Source organism: Moschus berezovskii, chromosome 12 (assembly GCF_049115385.1).
Source record: "Moschus berezovskii isolate FMDL1 chromosome 12, NW_MosBer_1.0, whole genome shotgun sequence".
Classification (NCBI taxonomy): Eukaryota; Metazoa; Chordata; class Mammalia; order Artiodactyla; family Moschidae; genus Moschus; species Moschus berezovskii.
In genome coordinates, this window is record NC_142471.1 from 31,687,252 (window position 1) to 31,707,465 (window position 20,214).

The 20,214-nt window shown below is 47.0% G+C and overlaps 1 protein-coding gene across 2 annotated transcripts in view; it reads right to left on the reverse strand.

Annotated features, from left to right (window-relative positions):
• The window catches only part of DUSP29 (dual specificity phosphatase 29), a 43,901-nt gene extending 29,010 nt beyond the window's left edge, over window positions 1-14,891 (reverse strand). Inside the window, exons 1-3 of one of the 2 annotated variants that reach the window (XM_055425391.2) lie at window positions 14,728-14,801; window positions 5,577-5,614; window positions 3,968-4,201 (exon numbers count right to left, since the gene is read on the reverse strand). In XM_055425391.2, coding sequence (XP_055281366.1) covers window positions 3,968-4,167 — 200 coding nt within the window. In that variant the 5' untranslated portion in view covers window positions 4,168-4,201; window positions 5,577-5,614; window positions 14,728-14,801. Of the gene's footprint in view, window positions 1-3,967; window positions 4,202-5,576; window positions 5,615-14,727 lie in introns of both variants that reach the window. The other variant, XM_055425390.2, reaches the window with a different exon arrangement.
• Window positions 14,892-20,214: the final 5,323 nt, after the last annotated feature.

Genomic DNA, 20,214 nt, shown 5'->3' on the forward strand with positions numbered 1-20,214 from the left:
CCCAGGTCCCTGGAAGGCCAGGACAGTGTCGGTGGAGGGAGCTGTCTGGAGAAGGCCCATTAGGAGGGACCTTCCTTCCAACCTGGCCTTGGGTTTATGATAGCATCTCATGGGAGAAATGTGACTGGGGGTGTTTTCTATCCCAGGGCTGCCCTTAACACACAGGGACCCTTAGTGGCAAAGTGTGGTGACTGTCCTTTACCTTCTTCTCACACTGTGAGGTGAGTTTCCAGAACCTTCCTGATCTCTAATAGTTCACACTCAGTGCTGGAAACTGTGCTCAGCATCCAATGTATTAAACCATCAAACCCACATCTTATAGGTAAAGAAATTGAAGCTCAGAAAGCTTGAGTGACACGCCCAAGGCCACATGGGAGTCAGTATTTGACCCAAACATTGTGGCTCCTGAGCAGTGCCCAGCCATTCTGTTCTTGAGGTGAGAGGAGGGAAAAAGAGTGAGGTGCTTCTTGGGGCTCAATCTGGTCCTTCTCCCATTTATGCCATTTTTTAGGATCAAATCTAAGGAAATAATCTTAAATATTAAAAATATATTTATACCTAAAGATGTCCACTGCAGCATTATATATAAAAGCAAGAACATGAAAATGACTGCTATATCCAACAGTAGGAAATGTGGTTAAATAAATAATTATGTCCATCTGATATATATAATTATAGTTATTATAATTAAGTATATGAGAAGTATATAGTAAGGGGAAAGTTTTTGAACGATGCTGTGTGAAATAAAGACAAAGATGAAATGAATAATGCATGTGATTGCAGCTGTTTTAAATGAAAAGTAGCATATAGAAAGTCTAAGAGGAAATTACTACAGTATTAACAGGAATGGCTTTGGTGTGGTGGACTTCAGTGATTGTTTTGGGAGATTCAGAAGTTTTCTTTCACACTAATCACTATCTTATTATTAAAGCTAATCTTTTTTCGTGCTTACTCTGTACTCGACACCACACTAGTATTTGATGTTGTTGTTCAATTGCTCAGTCGTGTCTGACTCTGTGACCCGATTGACTGCAGCACACCAGGGTTGCCTGTCCTTCACTGTCTCCCAGAGTTTGAGCAGACTCATGTCCATATATTATCTCAAGCCATACACCTTTATGAGGAAAGTTCACTTGTCAATACATTATACCTAGGGAAATGAAGATGTCTGTAACTTTATACAGTGAGTTTATATTGCCTTTAAAATAGAAAACAGTATATTTACCATACTTATTTAATAATATTAGAAGATATTCAGATCCCCATACACACCTTTTATTGGTACTTCAGTATTAAACATTGTTGTACATCAGTTTAGTTCAGTTCAGTCGCTCAGTCGTGTCCGACTCTTTGCAACCCCATGAATCACAGCACACCAGGCCTCCCTATCCATCACCAACTCCCGGAGTTCAATCAAACTCATGTCCATCGAGTTGATGATGCTATCCAGCCATCTCATTCTCTGTCGTCCCCGTCTCCTCCTGCCCCCAACCCCTCCCAGCATCAGAGTCTTTTCCAGTGAGTCAACTCGTTGCGTGAGGTGGCCAAAGTATTGGAGTTTCAGCTTTAGCATCAGTCCTCCCAATGATATATCCTTATGTATTGGTACTCTTATTTCTGTATGTTTCATTTCTTAAAGTGATATTTGGGGTCACAGTGTGTGCACACATTTTTTATTTTGAACTAATTCTAGACTCACATAAAAAGTTGCAGAAACAGGGGCTTCCCTGGTGGTCCAGGGGTGAGGATTCCACACTCTTAACTCCTGAGGGCTCAGATTCAGTCCCTGATTGGGGAACTAAGATCCCACAAGCCATGCAGTGAAAAAAAGTTGCAAAAATAGTACAGAGATTATTTGGCAGTAAAAAAGAATAAAGTACTAATACATGCTGCAACTTGGATGAACCTTGAAAACATTATGCTAAGTTTAAGAAGCCAGTCATGAAAGGCCATTCATGTGAAGTTCCAGGTTGGGTAAATTCATAGAAAGGGAGAACAGATTGGTGGTTTCTCAGGCTGGGGGAATATGGGGAATGGAGTGTGATTACTTAATGGGTTTGGAGTTTCCTTTTGAGGTGATGAAAATGCTTTGAAATTAGATAGTGGTTGCACAACTCTGTGAATATAATGCAACCACTGAACTGTATACTTTAAAAGGGTGAGTTTTACAGAATGTAAGTTATAGCTCAATAATGCTATTATTTTTTTAAAAGTAAACAATGGAGTCCCCATTTAGGACACCCCAGGTTCTCCAAATGTTCACAACTGAGAGATGATGTGATAAATTATGGCATACCTATCCTAAGGAACATTGAAAGTACAGAATCGTTCCTTTTTTCCTGCTAAAATTATTTAAAAGAAATAAAAATCCTTTAAGTGTTTGCATATGTTTCCTTATGTTTGCCATGATATACATAAAGTAAGCTTAATACTGGTTACTCAGGGCAGAATTAAGAGAGGGCAAAGGGACTTTATGCAACTTGTTTTTAAAACTCTCTGTGTAGTTTGCTGCTGCTGCTGCTGCTAAGTCGCTTCAGTCGTGTCCGACTCTGTGCGACCCCATAGACGGCAGCCCACCAGACTCCCCCATCCCTGGGATTCTCCAGGCAAGAACACTGGTGTGGGTTGCCATTTCCTTCATTTACTTTAGTGTAAAAGGGCATATAACTTTTTGTAACTTTTTCCATTTAAAATTACTAAGAGAAAAAGAGGGATGCTGCCTCTGGATATCCCATGACTAGACAGTTATCTCTAGGTTTTTAAGCAGCAATTATTGAAAATCACACATGGATGGGTCCTGTTCCATCTGACTCCTTGGAGAGGTGAGTTGTAAACTGGAATCCTGGGGGATGGAGGGAGGAGCAGGAGTGCTAATCAAGATGAAAGCTTATGAGTTAGGCAAAACTGCATTTGAATCCCAGCTCTCAGCCGCTTACCAAGCTGTGGACCTTGGGCCCATTATTTAGCTGTTCTGTGCCTTAGTTTCCTTATCTTTAAAATGGGAGTAATGAGATGACCTCTCATTGGCTGTAGTGAAAATAAAGTGAGATCACTCATGCAAGATGCTTAGCACAGTGCCTGGCACATAATAGTAAATGATAGGTATTACTATTATATTTTCCTTCTGGCTCAGTGGTAAAGAATCTGCCTGCCAGTGCAGGAGACACAGGTTTGATCCCTGGGTTGGGAAGATCCCCCAGAGAAGGAAATGACAACCCACTCCAGCAGTATTCTTGCCTAGGACATCCCATCAACAGAGGAGCCTGGCATGGGGTTGCGAAAAGTCAGACACGACTTTTAATGACCACCACCAGCAACAACATTACTGTTATCACTATTATTATTTACAGTAGGCACTTCCCATTTTTTTGAAGAGTGGGGCATGGTGGCTATAAAAATCTAGAGCAAGGGACAGTGACCTCAACTTTGCTAGGTCTACCACACTTCCTGATACAGAGGGTGATGTGCTCTTATGCCACCCACCTGAGAACTGACTTTATTCTTTCTTGTCTTATCCCCAGCTAAAAACAGACCACATTTCCTAGCCTCTCTTGCAGTGAGGAGCAGGGGAAGTCTTTTCCTCTACCTTCCCGTGGTCTGGATCCTACAGTTGGTGACAGGAGCCCTACTCGCAATGTCAGGTCATGAAGCAACCTTGAAGAAGGAAGCCACACCTGGGGGATGGTGGGGCCCAGGCATGGGAGCCTGAGCTGCTGATGACCCTGGAGTCGCCATGCCAGCCTCAAGTCTCCTTCCTCTGCGCATCTTTTATGTGAGACACACCAACCTGTATCTTGCTTAAGCCCCTTTTCTGAGTTTCTCTAATAGGAAAATAACCCTAGCCCTAACTGATAAAGAGTTCTCTCAGAACCAGCCTGGAAAGCAAGAGCTCATGGTGGAAAGGTAGCAAGGGCTGTGACCTGGGAAGGGCTGGCTACCATACACGAGGCTGAATCTGGGCACTTACTCATCACCGATGTAGAGCTTGGGCCAGACCTCGTTGACATGGGTGTACTGGGGACTGCCTTTCCAGAACAGACGCTCCAGCTCGAAGGCTCCGGGAGTACAGTAATCCTCAGCCTCCCCCTCCTCTTCCACCTTCGGCAGCAGCTTTTTGGCAGATGGGTAGACGTTCCTGGGGCCTGTCTTCGATTCTCCGGATGTCATTTTGGAGCCAAGGGATTTTCTTTCCTTTCTGCAGCTGGTCATGAGAGAGGATCAGGGTTGGGGTTAGCAGGGACAGAGTTGGGTATAAGCTGATCTGAAGATCTGACAGGAATTTCCCCGGCTTGCTCTGATCCTCCTTCCTTTTCCCAGGTTACAGAGGTCAACAAGGAAGGTCATGATGGCAGTTAAACAACACTTCCCCGACATTCCAGTCCCCTGCAGAGCAAGCATACTGGATGCCCTCTGACATGGGCATATGCTGCAGACCCAGGACAGACTTTGGCTCTAAGAAATCCCTGCAGGCAGCCTGTTCTTTGCCATCTTTCTTTTAGATTTTTACCCCTTTGTTGGTGCCTACTCTTTCCTTTATATGACTGGAGTCTGCAGGCTGAGGCCATTTTGAGCATGGAACAAGAAGGCCCAGAAGGTCCCTGGCCTTCCAGACCCATGGTATTTAGCGTCTGCAGAGAGCTGTCGTCCACTGGAAAGGGCACTTCTGGGAATTCAGAACCTGTGAGGTCTGGGCAGCCAGGCATTCCCAGGGCTTCAGAAGTCTTGGGGTGGCAGGAAACTTGGCTGTGTGAGAGTTTGTCAGCTTGTTAGAAAGTTGAACACAACGTTGGCCACTCTCATGCTAGGAGACTGGCAGTTGTGTTAATTTACTGGTCATTCAGAAGAGACATTCCAAGCTAGAAAGCTGTGTCTGCAGATTGGGACATTTATTTGTAGAGCTTGGCAGCCTCTGTGAATAGAATGTGTGTGAACAGTTTCCATTGTCCCCAAGGAAATGAATCTCCGTGGAATTGGGCCCCATGTGTTCTGTGAGCTGGGTGACCAATACACTCAGGCAGCCTGGGAAGGGAGGTTGTACTCATAGTGCTGGGAGACTGGAGGGAAAGACAGAAAGGGTGGAGTCACTGAGAAACTCACGGACGAAAAATGGGGAGGGAATGCTATTCATATATTTAACAGATCCTTATGTAGCACTTAATGTGTGCCAGGCACTATTCCAAGTGCTTTACAATTATTAACTCATTTAATCTTAACAGCCCTAATTAATAGGTGCTGAGATTATCTTCATTTTGGAGATGAGGAACACTGTAAATTGAGGATGTTTGTAATATGTGATCTTAGTCTTCTGAGAAAAAAATAATTGCCGTGGGCTTACCTGGTGGTCTAGCAGTTAAGAATCCACCTGCCAATACAGGGGACACAGGTTTGATCCCTGGTCTCGGAAGATCCCACATGCAGCGAGCAACTGAGCCCATACACCACAACTACTGAGCCAGTACTGAGCCCATGAGCCACAACTACTGAAGCCTGAGTAGCCTAGAGCCCATTCTCTGCAACAAGAGAAGCTACCACAATGAGAAACCCATGCACTGCAACGAAGAATAGCCCCCACTCACCACAACTAAAGTTCACATGTAGCAACGAGGACCCAGCGCTGCCAAAAATAAACAAATGAAGGAATAAATATTTTAAACAAAAATTGCTGAGAGGGCAGGGGTCAGAGTGGAGGATACAGCGTGAGGAGGGGCAGGCCCCAGGGACTTAAAAATGTAAAAAAGCTCTGGGAACTTCAAAGACCAGTAGCATCAGATTGAAAGGACCCAGAGCACATCTCGAAGAGGCTCCCACTTATCAAAAATGGGACAGCTTGAACATGAATAATAAAAACAACTGCAGCTGATAGAAACACATCAAGCGTTTAAGTCGTGATGATACTTAAAACAATCATTCGCTGTTGGAAGATGCTAGGGAACCAGCTCATTGTGAAGACAGGTCAATAAACAGAATCTAGCATTTGTTGTTCCTTTCTGATACAAACTGTACTATTGGGTAGATGAGGGGAATTTTCTTTTATAGAAGAACTTTAATAGAGAAGGAAGAAAGCACCGTTTTACATCACCCGAGGAGCTAATGGATGTAGGAACTGAGCACTGACAGCTGCAACATAAGAAGTGACGATCAGACGTTGCGGGCCTTCTGATGGGGAAACACACCACCACTACCACAGAAGGCGTTTCGCCAAAGGAAGAGCTGGATCTTTGATCAGAGTCCTCAGAGTCCAGATCTAGCAACTGCTTTGCGGGAGATTCAGAGGACAGTTAAATTATACCTCGGGGTCTTCTCTTTTAGAAATATGTAGTGAAATGTTCACGGATGAAATGATATAATGTCTGGGATTTGCTTCAAAAATAATACCACTGGAAAATGGAATAATATATTGTGTATGGGGTAGGGGGAATTGATAGAGGTGTGATGAGGCAGGATTTGCCAAGGATGAGGGCTGCAGGTAGTCACTGTTACTCTTTGTATGCATGAAAGTTTACATTAATTTTTTTTTTTTTTTTTAGAAGAAAAGGGCTGAAACCACTGCTCTGTGAAGTTTGATTCAGCCAGGCTCACAGTAGATGAATTGAAGGATCACTGGCTAGCAGTGTCTTTGGTGATCATGGGAGGTCAGGATCTGTGATTTTCTCCTGCAGGACCCTGAGTGGAGGGGTGGGGGCAGTGGGCTGCAGAGGCCTCTCTTTGGAGTCTGTGAAAGTGTGATCTAAAGGCTACCTCCCACAGGATCATCTGGCTCTTGCAGATTCCTGAGTTGTACCCTGAAGCAGGGTGGTGTCTAGGAGTCTGTATTTTAACAAACTCCCAAGTGAGTGATGCTAACTAAAGTTTGATAATAATTGCCCAAGTCTGTAGTTCAAGAATCAAGGAGCTGTTGAGTCAAGAGAAGGGTAGGAAGGGTGCTCAATATGTTTTTCCATGTTCTCATTGACGTGCAGACCCAAGTCTTTAGCCCTGAATAAGCATGTGGGACTGGGACAAGAGAGGGGCTAGATAGCCTTTTGCCAAGGCTGCTTGAAGATGCACCTTTGTGTTGTTTGCAGCCTCAGTGTCTGACATGTAAGAGGGGATCAGAAAGTATTTATTGAATGAGGGAATGGCCTAGGGAGTGAACGGAAGGAGTGAATGGATGACCAGGGCGGTGAATAAGACTAGGGGCTTGCACTAGGGGCTTAGTGGAGCTGATGAGGCCGGAAGGAGCCTTGGGCTAATTTGAAGGAGGATGGAAGGTGAGTGAGGAGCAGAACACAGGATGGACAGTCCCCTGCAGCAGGGAGTTGCTCAGACCTGAACTCTGCTCTGGGGCATGGCTGCTGGCATTTGCAGTCACAAAGGGAGGGGTGTTATTTCAAGGAATGGATGGAAACGTCTGTGGAGGAACCAGCACAGGCACCCAGTCTCCTGAGAGTGTAAGCACACTCTCCCTGCTGCAGGCCTGAGGTGCTTTAATTTTGAGAGGTCTGGAGCTCAGCTTGTCCTTGGCACCAGCTCTTCCTGTTTCACAGTGACTCAAAGCTGGGAACTGAAATTTGAAGGTTTGAGCCATTTTGAACCCTGACTGCTACCAAAGTAGGCTTCAGAAGACGGGATTTTAGGGAGATGCTGGAGTAACTGCATTCCAAACCCTCTGCCTGCCTCCTTTGATCACTGAAGCTGACCTCACCCTTGCTGAGGCTGGTCCTCCTTCATTATACTGTGGAGGGAGCCATCCCCATCCCCGTGCTGAAAGCCTCGGCTGGATTTCCAGACAGAAGCGGAAGTGGTGTGGTCTACCCAGAGCGGCTTGGCACGCAGAAGGAGCTCTGGGATCTATTATCCTCCAGCATGTAGATTGAACGGGGGGAGAGAACAAAGCACAGAGCCGTCCAGAAACCACAGACCTGTAATCTTTCCAAATCCTGAAGGCAGCTTGTGTGCATCTCTCTGCATGGCTCCCAAATCTCTGGATCTCAGAGAGGCCAGGAGCGTCTGTTTCCCAGATCACAGCCAAAGTGGAAGGGGAAGACAAACCTGCTCTGTTTGGTTTCCATAGATTCAACCTAAAGATTAACTGCCAAGGTCTCGATGACACATACAATATCAATCACAGGCTAAATGTCATAATGAGAGCTGGGCAGGTTGTCAAGAAAGGCCTCCACATTCCTGTTACAGCTTCATATTGAAAGGTTTGGTCCCAGGAAATCAAATGTCAACTCAACTTGATGGCTACTTGGCCTTTATTTGCCAAGTAGATGATAGACTCAGGCTCCTGCCTGGAGGGGCCAAGCAGATAACATAGAGGAGTTAAGTGCATTGGGTGTTAAAGAATAAAACAAGCAAAAGCCCAACTACTGGCCTCAGGTAGGAGACATCAGGGAGTGGTGCGGACTGTGGCACAGTGGTGAGCAAACACCCCCACTGAAGGGGGCAGCAGCTTGCCATTCCATGTGGGAATGCAAGCCCATATTGTTGGTTATCTTTATGAAAAGTCAGAAAGCCAGAGTTTTGTGGGAAATCAGCTGATTTAAAAAATTTAAGTCAGTAGGCATCTGTACTAGAGACTAGCCTTGTCCTGTTCCATTCCTCAGTTTGGATCGCTGCAGTTGACAGCTCCGTTACACACAAAAGACTCCCTCCCTCAAGCCCCTTTATTTCCCTGATTGAGGGTATTTTCTGGTCAGTGCTTTGCACTAATCTTGTTTGCTGGAGCACCTCCTCACAAACAGCTTGTTCTCAAACCCTGGTTTCAGGGTCTGCCTTGGAGGGAACCCAACTAAGACACTGCTGATCTTAAAACATTCAAAGACACTGTGGTAACAGAGAACGCAGAGACCAAGTGGTACTTGACCTATAAGGCCCAAGCGCCATTTCCCGCTGAGAAACAGTAGCCTTGCTTTGAGAAACTATTTCCAGGAATAATCAAAATTGGGATCCCTCGTTAATCCTGACTCCATGTCAGAATTTTCAATGGTACAGCTTGTGTTCGATTAAAGGTTTCCCTTGCCAGTGAAGAAGGACTAAAGCTGAATTTAGGAATATAATTTTGACACCATGATTTGACTTTATGTAAAAAAAAAAAATTATGGAATTTGGGATTAACATATGCACATGACTCTATATAAAGTAGATAACCAGGGATCTACCATATAGCACAGGAAACTATACTGTATGTCTTGTAATAATCTATAAGTGAAAAGAATCTGAAAAAAGTATATATGTTTATTCTTTTATATAACTGAATCACTGTACTACACATCTAAAACTAACACAACATTGTAAATCAACTACACTTCAATTAAAAAAACTTTATATTTTATATATATATATATATATATATATTTTTTTTTTTAACTAGGGAAAAAACCACCAAATACTGTAAACAAGTGGCAGGACTCAGATATTTTTGTGTGTCTTCTATTTTGGGATTCTTTATAAGTAATCATATTTTATAATAAATAACCACGTCTGTATTTTTTTCACTGTGCTGGCCAAATAGAATAGTCTGGGCTGGAAGCTACTTGTGACTTCTGATTTATGATTTCCACTTCATCTGACTTGCCTCCAGGGCCTGGCTGTTTCCTGTGGCTCCTCTACCCCTCTGTCCCTCTCTCCCCACGTTCACTGGCTGGTGGCCCTTCTCTACTCTCCCAGCCTCAGCAATCACTGAGGACTCAGATCTACGTGTCTCATCCTCCCTGAACCCTGCCTTCTTCTTTGATAAAAGGGACTTGTAACAAGAGGGATGAAGATGCTTCAAAAACAAACACTTAACCTAGATTCTTTTGCTTTCTAAGGTGGAGGATGGAAGAAGCCCTGTGGAGAGATGCATCATTCATTTCAGCAGCAAACTTGAATATCTAAGTGGACCCCCTTGAGCCTGCAGGGACTGGCCAGGTAGCCATGTCCAGGAGTGTGAGCCACAGAACAGGCCTCCCAATTAACAAAAAACCACTGAAGGATCCTTTTGATGGGGAAAAGGTAAGTCTGAAAGCATATTTCAGAAAGTGTTGGAGTGAACAAAGAGCTAAATTATTCTGTACAAGAAAGCAAGGGGAGTTCTGAGCCTCTAGAACATCCCTAGAGGGGATGTGAGGGGACTGCTGTAGGGTGTGGGAGGCAGGGCTTGGGAGCCAGGTGAGGAGCATCCAGGGCACACTGCCACAGGATTCCTCAGAACAGGGATCCCCATGTTTAACTTTGTGGTTGCAGAGTCAGACATGGCTGAGTGACTGAGCAACAATTGACTATATCAGTCTTCCCTAGTGGCTCAGTGGTAAAGAGTCCTCCTCCAATGTCGGAGATGTAGGTTTGATCCATGGGTCAGGAAGACCCCCTGGAGAAGGAAATGGCATCTCACTCCAGTATTCTTGCCTGGGAGATCCCATGGACAGAGGAGCAGGCTACAGTCCATGAGATCGCAAAAGAGCTGGACATGACTTAGCGACTAAACAACAACTGGCTATGTCAGCCCTCTCGTTGTCACCCTAAAACTTCAGTGAAATTGTTAGATGGGACAGACTGCTGTGTTTGCTGTGGTTTTGAGAAATCAAAGGGGAAGAGGCTTGTGTTGGTGGAGAGAAGAGACCAGAAGTTTGTGAAGCAGCATATATAGTCTGATTCTGTTCTTGTACAAAAATACATTTCACCAAAATATTAAAACTAAGTATATGCTTATTTTAGAATGATGAATTTATATGAGCTTATTCTTTTTTCTAAGGAGTCATCTTTTCTAAAATCTCTTGTAATGAACATATAATACTTGAGAGTGTATGGCAGGGGGGAAAAAAGCCTGTGAAAGTTCTGGGTGTTGTGGACGCACTTTCTAAACCTGTGGACTGAAGGCACAGAAAGGTGACCTTCAGGACAAGGCCTAAGCAGGTGTTCCTGACGTGACATACAGCGCCAAGCGCCTTCCAGCCAATGAGTTTCCCAGAGGCAGGGCTCTACTCTTCTTGAGCCCTCTGGTGGCAAAGCCAGGCCTAGGTCATGTCACCGAGTCATTCTGGTTTCTCAGTGCTTCCCAGAAAACCAGAAGTGGGTCAAGTTTTGTGGGTTCTGAAGTGTATACAGTTTCTTTGAGAAAAAGAAAACCCAACAGATGCAGGGCCTTAGAAGAGGCCAGTGCAAGGGTGGGGTGTTGACTCTTTGGGGGTAAATCTACCTCTGAAGGAAGCTTGCTTCCCGGTCTTCCCTTGGACTGGAGACAGACCTCAGGTGGAGAGGGCGGCACCCATCCTCATCCCTTGGGACTCTCGTCTCTGCCGAGCCTGGTCGTGGTTTAGGCTGATTCGGCCAGCATCAGGGCTGCTTTTTGACTTCACCTCAGAAGTTAGGCCTGGCCCTGCTCACCCCCACAATCCACCATATCCCTCTGTTAAGTGCCAGGCCTGGGCTGGCCCAGAGAGGTCTCTGCCTTCTACAAGTTTCTGGTCTAGTAGAGCAGTTTATAATTTAATCTTCTAAAAATGAATCCTCTTCCTTTGAAGGTGTCCTGTATGTATGGACATGACATATTTACCTTCCCAAATGCGTTGGGCTCTTGGGGAAAGTTAGCCCGTGTTGCCTGCATATACATTTCTTCCATGACACCACCCAAGTTGGGCTTGGAATGTGCCTTGAAAGAAGGGGAGAGTAAAAATGTTATTGTGGTTGGGAAAATTACTCTATTAGGAGAGTAATACCTACCACCAGGGTCCGTGGAAGGGCAGAATTTGGCAGCAGTATATGTATATGAATATACATGCTTTTAATTTACCATAAGTCATGCTTGTCTTTATGCATCTTAAATCTGTGAAAATGATCCCAACTAGGAAATAAAAGTTGTGGGATTTTTACAAAATTAAAACCTGGATGTGAAAACCCTAGGAATTTTTTGTTGCCCATAATTTAATTCCTGATATATCAGACACAACCCAAGTTTAACAGATTTTTCTTTTCCTTTTGGATTCTGGCAAATATGTTAATAGGAGGCAATTATGTGAATTAATGTAAAATCCTTTTATTAAAAAAAACAGAGAAGGCTTCATTTAAAGAGGTAATTTAATATTCCTTCTAAGATGGGGTTGATGTCATTAACTTGTTTGATTAACTCTTCAAATGGTTTCAAAGTGCTTCAGGGTGGTAATTTATGAACTCCTAATTGATTTTTTTCAGTCTTGGTTTGGCAGAGTTGGGCCTCCCGGAAACCATGAGGAGGCTGGAGGGCCACATGCAGCTTCCTTCCCAGACAAGGGGGCCGGCCAGGGTTGACTTGACCTCCACGACCAGCCCCGTAGGGAGAGGAGGCTCTGGCACAGGAGACCGCAAGAGCCTCTGACCAGACCAGTGGTGGTGTAAACACTGCAGGCAGTTACACAGCTCATGAATTCAGGACTAGATGGCCTTTTAACCCCCCTCTTTCAAGGGTCACTTCCCACTATGTGCCACTTCAAAATGTGAGGCTTCCTCGTGAGGGGGGAAGATTTGGGGGTAGACTGTGGGGGTGCAGCCCTCACCATGGTCTCACCACCACCACTCCCCCCATTTGCCCATCCGCACCACTATCACTCTCCAGGTCCATCTCTCTGTGCTGCGCAGAGGAGGCTCTAGGCCTTGGGAAGGCTGTAGGCCAAGCTCCCACCTCTTACAACTGCCACCACTGTGTTAGGAGCTAAGTTCTGAGCCCGGAATGTGTTCGAAATAGGGGTGGAGCTGTTTGATGGGGGCCAAAGGTCTCTGTGGGGGTAGTCCTGGCAGACAGGATGGGGCATTAATACATCTGAACATCCTCATCTGGGTGATGGGGCTCCTTTGCTCATGGGTGAAGTATAAGCAGCATTTTGGGGAGGAGGAGAAAGGTCTCTCTCCAGCTTGTTAATATCTGGTGCCCATGCCAGGCTGCGATGAGACTTGATCCCCTATTTGCTGTGGAAGTGGTGGGTCCAGAACCATCAAGGGTCACCTGCCCTAGAGTCAGCCTGCAGAGGCTACACGGAGCTCTGCCTCCCGACGCCAGGACCTGGAGTGGCTGTGTGCAGGCAGGAGTTCAGGCAACGAGGGAAGCGAGTGAGGTGTCCCCGCCACCCCCACCGCATGGAGGGGCCCCGAGCACAGTGGCTACGTGGCCAGGCTGAGGCACACTGGCCTCACTGTGGTCTGGGCTGTGTGATGCTGGAAAAGCTACTCCGTGGCTTTGTGTCTCAGTGTGCTCACCTGAAGTGAAGGTGACGAGGCACATCCCTCCCCGGGCTGCCGCAGTTCCAAGGAGTAAGTACATGACCACCTGGCTACTTAGAAGAGAGCCGTGCCTCGCACGTGGTCAGCCAGGACCCGTTGCCGATTCACAGGGTTGCACGGTGTCTGGAGAAGGCCAGCCCTGGCTCCAGGGAGGGCAGGCTGCCCCTCCCCAAGTGGACTCAGCTGGGCATCACCAGGGTGACAGGAAACACAACTAAGCCCCCGGCCTCAGGGCCCCCTCTGCGCCTTGTCCCCTGTGAGGTTGTCAGCAGCCACTGGAAATCCACCCTCAGTCAGGACTCAGGGTCCCCTCCAGTCCAGAGCCACCCTAGGACCGACATGCCCCCAGTGAGGGCTTCCAGCTCATCAGATGGTGGAGGGCCATCGCCCGGCCCCCCAGCATGGATCTGTTTTTGCCCCTGAAGAGCCTCTGACCTCTCCCTGACTCCTCAGACCCTCTCCCACATCCCACCCCCCACCTCCAGGCCCAAGGTTGTTCCCCTGTGCAGGACTCAGCTCAGAAGCCCTTCGAGTGCTGTTGGCAAATGTCATTTGGTGGGAACAAAATGCTTCTGTGAAGAGGACAAAGAGAAGGTCACGATGGAAGGTTCAGGGCACAAGAACGCAGACCGAGTACAGAGCCCCTCAGACGCTGGGCCTTGAGTGGGGAGGCTTCTCCACACACACACCTTGCACCTTCACCCATCTTACTTGAAGGGTTTCCCCTTGGAATGTTCTCAGATTTCCTCAACACTCAGAGTCCCCCACTCCCAACTCTTGGGTCCAGGCCCAGGAGGGGCCACTGGGGCCACAGGACAAGGGCCCAGGGTCTAATGGGAGAGCCCTGGTCTGAGATACAGGACATGGTCCCACCTTCCTGCCTACAGGCGCTGGAGTCTTGGTCCAAAGGCCAAGTCCCTCAGTGACCCAGTCTCCCCGTCTCTGCCAGAGCAACCATCCCCAACCCCACCCTCCCACCAGGACAGGAAAAAGCTTCAAAAATAGCCACTCTGTCCAAATGATGCTTTGGGTTACCAAGGACACAGGAAGCGTTCTCATCCCCAGGGTTTTGAGGACTTAGTTGTAATTTGTGCTGCCCCACGCTTGATGTGAGTCACCACGGGTGTCTCCATTCCACCCCCACCTCCTGCTGAGGTTTTTTTCCCCTCTACTGGCTAAATGGATAAATGCAGAACCTTGCTGGAATATGATATGTGATGCAGTGCATCCAGTGCCTCAGAAGGGCCCGATAAGGTTTAACCCACCCTATTATACTTTAGAAATGGTCATTGAACTGGAAGCTTAGATTTAGAGGAAGGGAAGTGGAGAAAATTTCTTGGGAGTCTTTAGGGAAAGAGGGAGCAAGAAGCCTGTCAAACTGAGAAGTTGTCAGCTGGTCTCTGCCGCTCCAGAGACCAGGTGGAAAGGGGTCCTCTGATCCCCACACCCGGGACCGCAAAGAACACTTGACTGAACCCAAGAGATGCCAGTCTCCCCACCAGAGGGCCTTACCTGTGCGCACTGGGTCCTGGCCGGGTCAGGAGGCGCTTGTCCGTGGGGCGTGTGGCGGCCGCACACCCAGCCACTCTGACTGGCATCCAAGAGCCTATTTTTAGGGTCAGATCTGCTGACGTTGACCTTGTGTGCTGCCCAGTCTGTGAGGAGACCTGTGGCATCTGCTTGCAAAATGATTTGCCAGTGTGACCTGAAACTCTTGACTTTGGGAGTCCTGTACGTCGAGCACACACGCTTGTCCCCAGCCCAGCCACGGAGGCGGGACACGTGGACACTAACATGGGGACAGGCAGGGGGATTCCTTGTCTTTGTTTTCTTGGGATGGATGAGGCCAGGTGCCTGAGGGGCCCTGCCTGGGGCTCTGTCCTGGAACAGCTGGAATGGGGGCGTTTTGCAAGCTGGCACAGTGCCTGTGCAAGGGCGGGGCCCAGCCTGGAGAACGCTCCACTCCAGTGTTTTCTGGGAGTTTGTGGAGCTGTCTCTGAGGAGTGAATGGAATGATTGCCACATCATGCAGGGTGATCAGTGAACCACATCCACCTTCCAGAGAAACTGGAAGCTTGGGTTCATTTGCATTGTGTCCCTTCTTGTGGGACCTTCGGCAGGTGTCCAACCCATGTCTGGGCTTCAGCGGGGAAAATAATCATAATGCCACCCTCTTATGTTGTTATGAGAGTTACATGAAATACAGTGTGGGAAGTGTATAGCCAGTGCCTGATACAGGCTAAACATTTTAAAAATACTGGATGGTATTAGAAGGTCAGAAATATTCCCAGTTCAACAGTCATTCCCAGATCTCTCTTCTTAGCGATTCCTTCTCTCAGCCTCCCATCTCTTTGGTCCAGCCTTCTTTGCTCCTAGGTCCCCACCACCACCCCTACTGCTATGGTCCTCTTTTTTAGGGCTGCCGGGGTCAGGGGATAGTCCTGTCCAGGCTCCTCTATTTTTCTGGTAAAATCATTCTAAGGCTTCCTATAGTTTCTTTTAATGAGTGACTTGATTTTCCATCCTTTCCCATCCTGTCACCCTTTTTGGGCATCCTTCAGTGTGTGAACGGAGAAGGCAATGGCAAGCCACTCCAGTACTCTTGCCTAGAAAATCCCATGGATGGAGGAGCCTGGTAGGCTGCAGTCCATGGGGTCGCTACGGGTCAGACATGACTGAGCGACTTCACTTTCACTTTTCACTTTCACACATTGGAGAAGGAAATGGCAACCCACTCCAGTGTTCTTGTCTGGAGAATCCCAGGGACGGGGGAGCCTGGTGGGCTTCCGTCTATGGGGTCACACAGAGTCGGACACGACTGAAGTGACTTAGCAGCAGCAGCAGCAGCAGTGTGTGAAGGATTAGGAGGAGTGGGAAGGGGGTCCCCAGTCTCTCTACATCCTTCACTTAATAGGGTCTTCTTATGTTGGGGTTATTATATTGCCCTCTACAACTTAGTATTCAGCAAACCAAAACACAATTCGCATGTTTAATGACTGCCAGTTTCATTTAGAGCAATTCTGTCTTCTAGTATTTTTCATTGCAAAACTGCTAAGAAAGATTTTGCTTTTTTTTATTTCTTGGTGCAGAGAATATGCACAGGCAGAGTACTCAGGATTTAAGCATATGAAATGTATTAAGGAGGTCAAGCTGTCAGGGTCCACATGTCCCTGCTGTCATGTGCTGGAGTCAGAGCACCAGAGTCAGAGGCCCTTCTGCAATTGCCCTAAGAACTGGAGAAGTCAAAGATGCTGAAACTAACTGAGGCTGAAGAAAGGTTTCCATCTAGCTGGGAGCCTGGGGGTCCAGTCCCAGCCTCAGTCCCAAACCCAGCCCAAGTTAAGGGTTGAGGTGACAAGAGGAGCTGCTGAAGATACAGATTCAGAGGGGGCAAAAATCAAAAAGCTAAAGACATCTGGGATGGATGGAGAGAAAGATAACCATTAACAGAGCAAGGAAGTATTTCACACTGTCTAGAAGGATGGCCAAGAAAATACAGCCAAGGAAAGATTGATGTGTGTTGCTGGATTATCACCTCCATTAGACTAGCCCCTAAATGCTGTGATCAGAAGACTGGTGACCCTATCCTTACACCCTACACGTTGCCAATCCTTCACACATTAAAGAATGCCCAAAGGAGAGTGACAAGGGTGGGGAAGAGTGGAAACCACATAATTAATTATGAGAAACTATAGGAAGCCCTAGGAAGAGTTTATTAGAAAAGAGTGGTGGTGGTAGGGGACACCTGGTCTACCTTTCAGGTAGCTGAAGGGCTCACCTGTGAGAAACGACTGCCTTCTCTGCACAACTCTCAGGGCAGAACTCAGGCTGTGGGAATGCCCCAAGTTCTGCCTGGTGTGGACGCAGCATCCATGCCATTGTGCCAGGACGGGAGCAAGCCGGGTGGCCATTGGCTGGACTCAGAGACATCTCTAACTGTTTGAGAATCTGAGGATAATCCGCCAGGATTCTGTGCAACAGTATGCCGCCCCAGTGCAGGCAAAGTGTGATCTGTAGAAACAGCTGTTATTTTCCTTGTAGCTTCTTAGGAACTTAGCGTACATATGGCAGCACTTGACATAGGTTTCCTCCCAACGCCACTGCCTTCTCTGACTCAGTCACCTACTTTCTCCATTTTCACATGCAGGTAGACACTACTCTGGATCAGAATTCCACTTATGTGCAGTGGCAAGGTATGGTAGGCAGAATACACGCACACTCACACTCATGCACACGCCCACAAAGGTGCCCACATCCTAATGCCTGGAACCTGTGAATATGTTTCCAGGCAGAGGGGAGTAAAGGTTGCAGGTGGAATGAAGAGTGCAAATCACGAGATCTTTAAATAGGGAGAGTACCCTGGATCACCCAGGTGGGCCTGATGTAATCAGAATGTCTCTTCAAAGTGGGACAGAGAGGCTGAGGAAGAGGGTGAGTCCTTGTGAGAATGACTCAGCTTCCTGTTACCGGCTTTGGAGATGGAGGAAGGGGCCACAAACCGAAGAACAGCCTCTGGAAGCTGGAAAAGGCAACGAATTCTCCCTCAGAACCTGCCGAAGGAATGTAGTTCTGCCCATGCTTTGATGTAGCCCAGTGAGACCCACATCAGGCTTCTGACTCCAGGACTGTATGAAGATCGGTGTTGCTTTGAGCCACCAAGTTTGAGGTGGCTTGCTATAGTAGCAGCAGCAGGAAAACTCGTGTGTGATATTTGACTAGTACCTGACTTTCCTGGGTTGAAAAGATCCAGAGGCTTCTGTGCTCTGTGGACACCAGAGTTTATGCGGATTCTGAATCCAGCCAGAGCCCAGGAAGAGGGTGCCCTCCCAGATGGAGGGCCGAGGCCATATCTCAGCGTGTAGTCTGATGGCTCGAGGTCCTCTGCTGTCCGCAACAGTCTTTCTTGTTTCACGTTAAGAAGAAAAGCAAACAGACTGAGGCCCGTGTTCTGTAGCCCGCCCAGAGCCCTCCATGGCATCTCCAAGGACTGCTGTCCCCTGGAAGGAGTCCAGGTGGGCCAGCTCTCATTTCTCTGGGTCAGTGTCCCCGTAGCCTTCTCGCCTCCCCACCTCACTGACCCATGCCACCCTCCTCTCCTCCAGCCTCATCCCAAGCTCGACACCGTCCCCTTCTGTTCTTCCTCCACGCACCCAGCAATTCCAAATTCCGTGTCTGAGCTCCTCAGTCTTAGGAAGCTGTCGGCTGGGCCCCACTCCCGGGGAATTTCTCCCTCTCGAGACGTCTGTCCCTGTGCCTGCCACATTCACGAGGCCCCTCGCCATGTGCACAGTCATCACAGCTTTCCTTTCCTTCCATTCTGGGCCTCTGCCTCTCTTCTCCAGAGCTCGGGCAGGAACTTCCCAGATTCCTGCTCTCCAGTGATTGTGCTGAGCAGATCAGCTCCCTCTTAGTCTCAGCCTCCCAAGCAGAATAAGCTAGGGGCCTCCCTTTCTTATCAAAAAGCCCACCATGGCATTTTCCTGGATAAGTCACTGTCACCCGTCTGAGAGAGGAGTTGTTTTTTGACTCCCCTCTACAGTATCATCCACAGACCCTGGAAGAAGGAGCCCTTCGCTGAGCTTCTTTCCTAGAGATCCCCACCTCTGTCTCTCTGTGTGTCTCACACACACACACACACGTGTTGACATGCTGCTGAGCACTCATTTGAATGGCTAAAAACAAGCAAGAACCTGACAGTGCCAAACCTGGGTAAGAATGTTGGGGATTGCAGTAACTGTCCTGTGTGTTGGTCACAGCGGTGGTGACACAACTATACGAATTTGTCAGTAAAAAGACAGAGTGAACTTTGCTGCCTGTAAGTTTAAACATTAAAAAGGGTGTGGGCAACTCATTCACCCAGGATCTGGCTCTTCTCACAGGCACCTAGTGACCCGTAACTCCATCCATTTTTTTTGATTAACGCCGTTTAGTCTGCAGAGAATGTGCCTGCCCTTCCCTTACTCAGTGTCCTCAGAACAGAAAGTGACTGAGTCTGAATTCGGTGAAGGTGGGTGGGTTGTGTCGTTGCTAACTCGGGGGCTCCAGAGAGGATTGGAGCTGGGGAAGTGGGACGGCTCACCCTGCTGAATCAGTGCTCGGCTCAGCAAGCTCCTGGACCTGGTAGTGCCGAGCGTTCACTGTGTCTGCGTTCTGCTCCAGGGCTCTGGAGGTGACCTGGCATGAGTGTGGTATTCCCTACAGTCACACAACAGCTGAGGGATATTTTGGTGTGTTAAACAATTCATAGACTTCTTTAAAGCATATATATTATATGCAGGTCTAGATGTAATGTGAAGCAAAATGCCACTTCTTTACATTGATTACTAGAATTATCCATCATTTTGTTTTAATAACAGTTGCTTATAAGATTTAACAAAGCTTTCAGAGAAGTGAGTTAAGATTTTGGGGTTTATTTAGATTGTTTTGATTTAAAACTTTGATATCCAACAATTATATATTCCTTTTTACTTTTAATAGAAACTTTGCTTTAAAAAAAGAACGCTTTTGAAAATACACGTGGAGATGTTTCTCATGTTTTATTTTCATTTAACTTGTATCTTGATAAAAATTTCTTTGTTCACTTTGAATTGTCCCTTTTATTCTTCAGATCAGCACTGTTTAAAAGATATATAATGCAAAGCCATGTTTGCAACTTAAAATTTTCTAGGGGGAGTTCCCCATGGTCCAGTGATTAGTATTTGGTGCTTTTCCTGCCATGGCCGTGGGTTCAATCCCTATTCGCAACTCAGCCAAAAAAATTTTTTTTCTAGTAGCCACATGAAACAGGTGAAATTAATTTTCATAATGTATTTTATTTCCATACCCCAAATATTACAGTGTCAATATGAAATCAATATGAAAATTATTGAGATATTTGACACGCTTTTTTCTGTATGAAATCTTTGAAATCTGAGTATCTTACACTTATAACACATCTCATCTTGGACCAGTCACATTTCAAGTGCTCAACAGTCCAAAGGGCTAGGGTTCCCACACTGG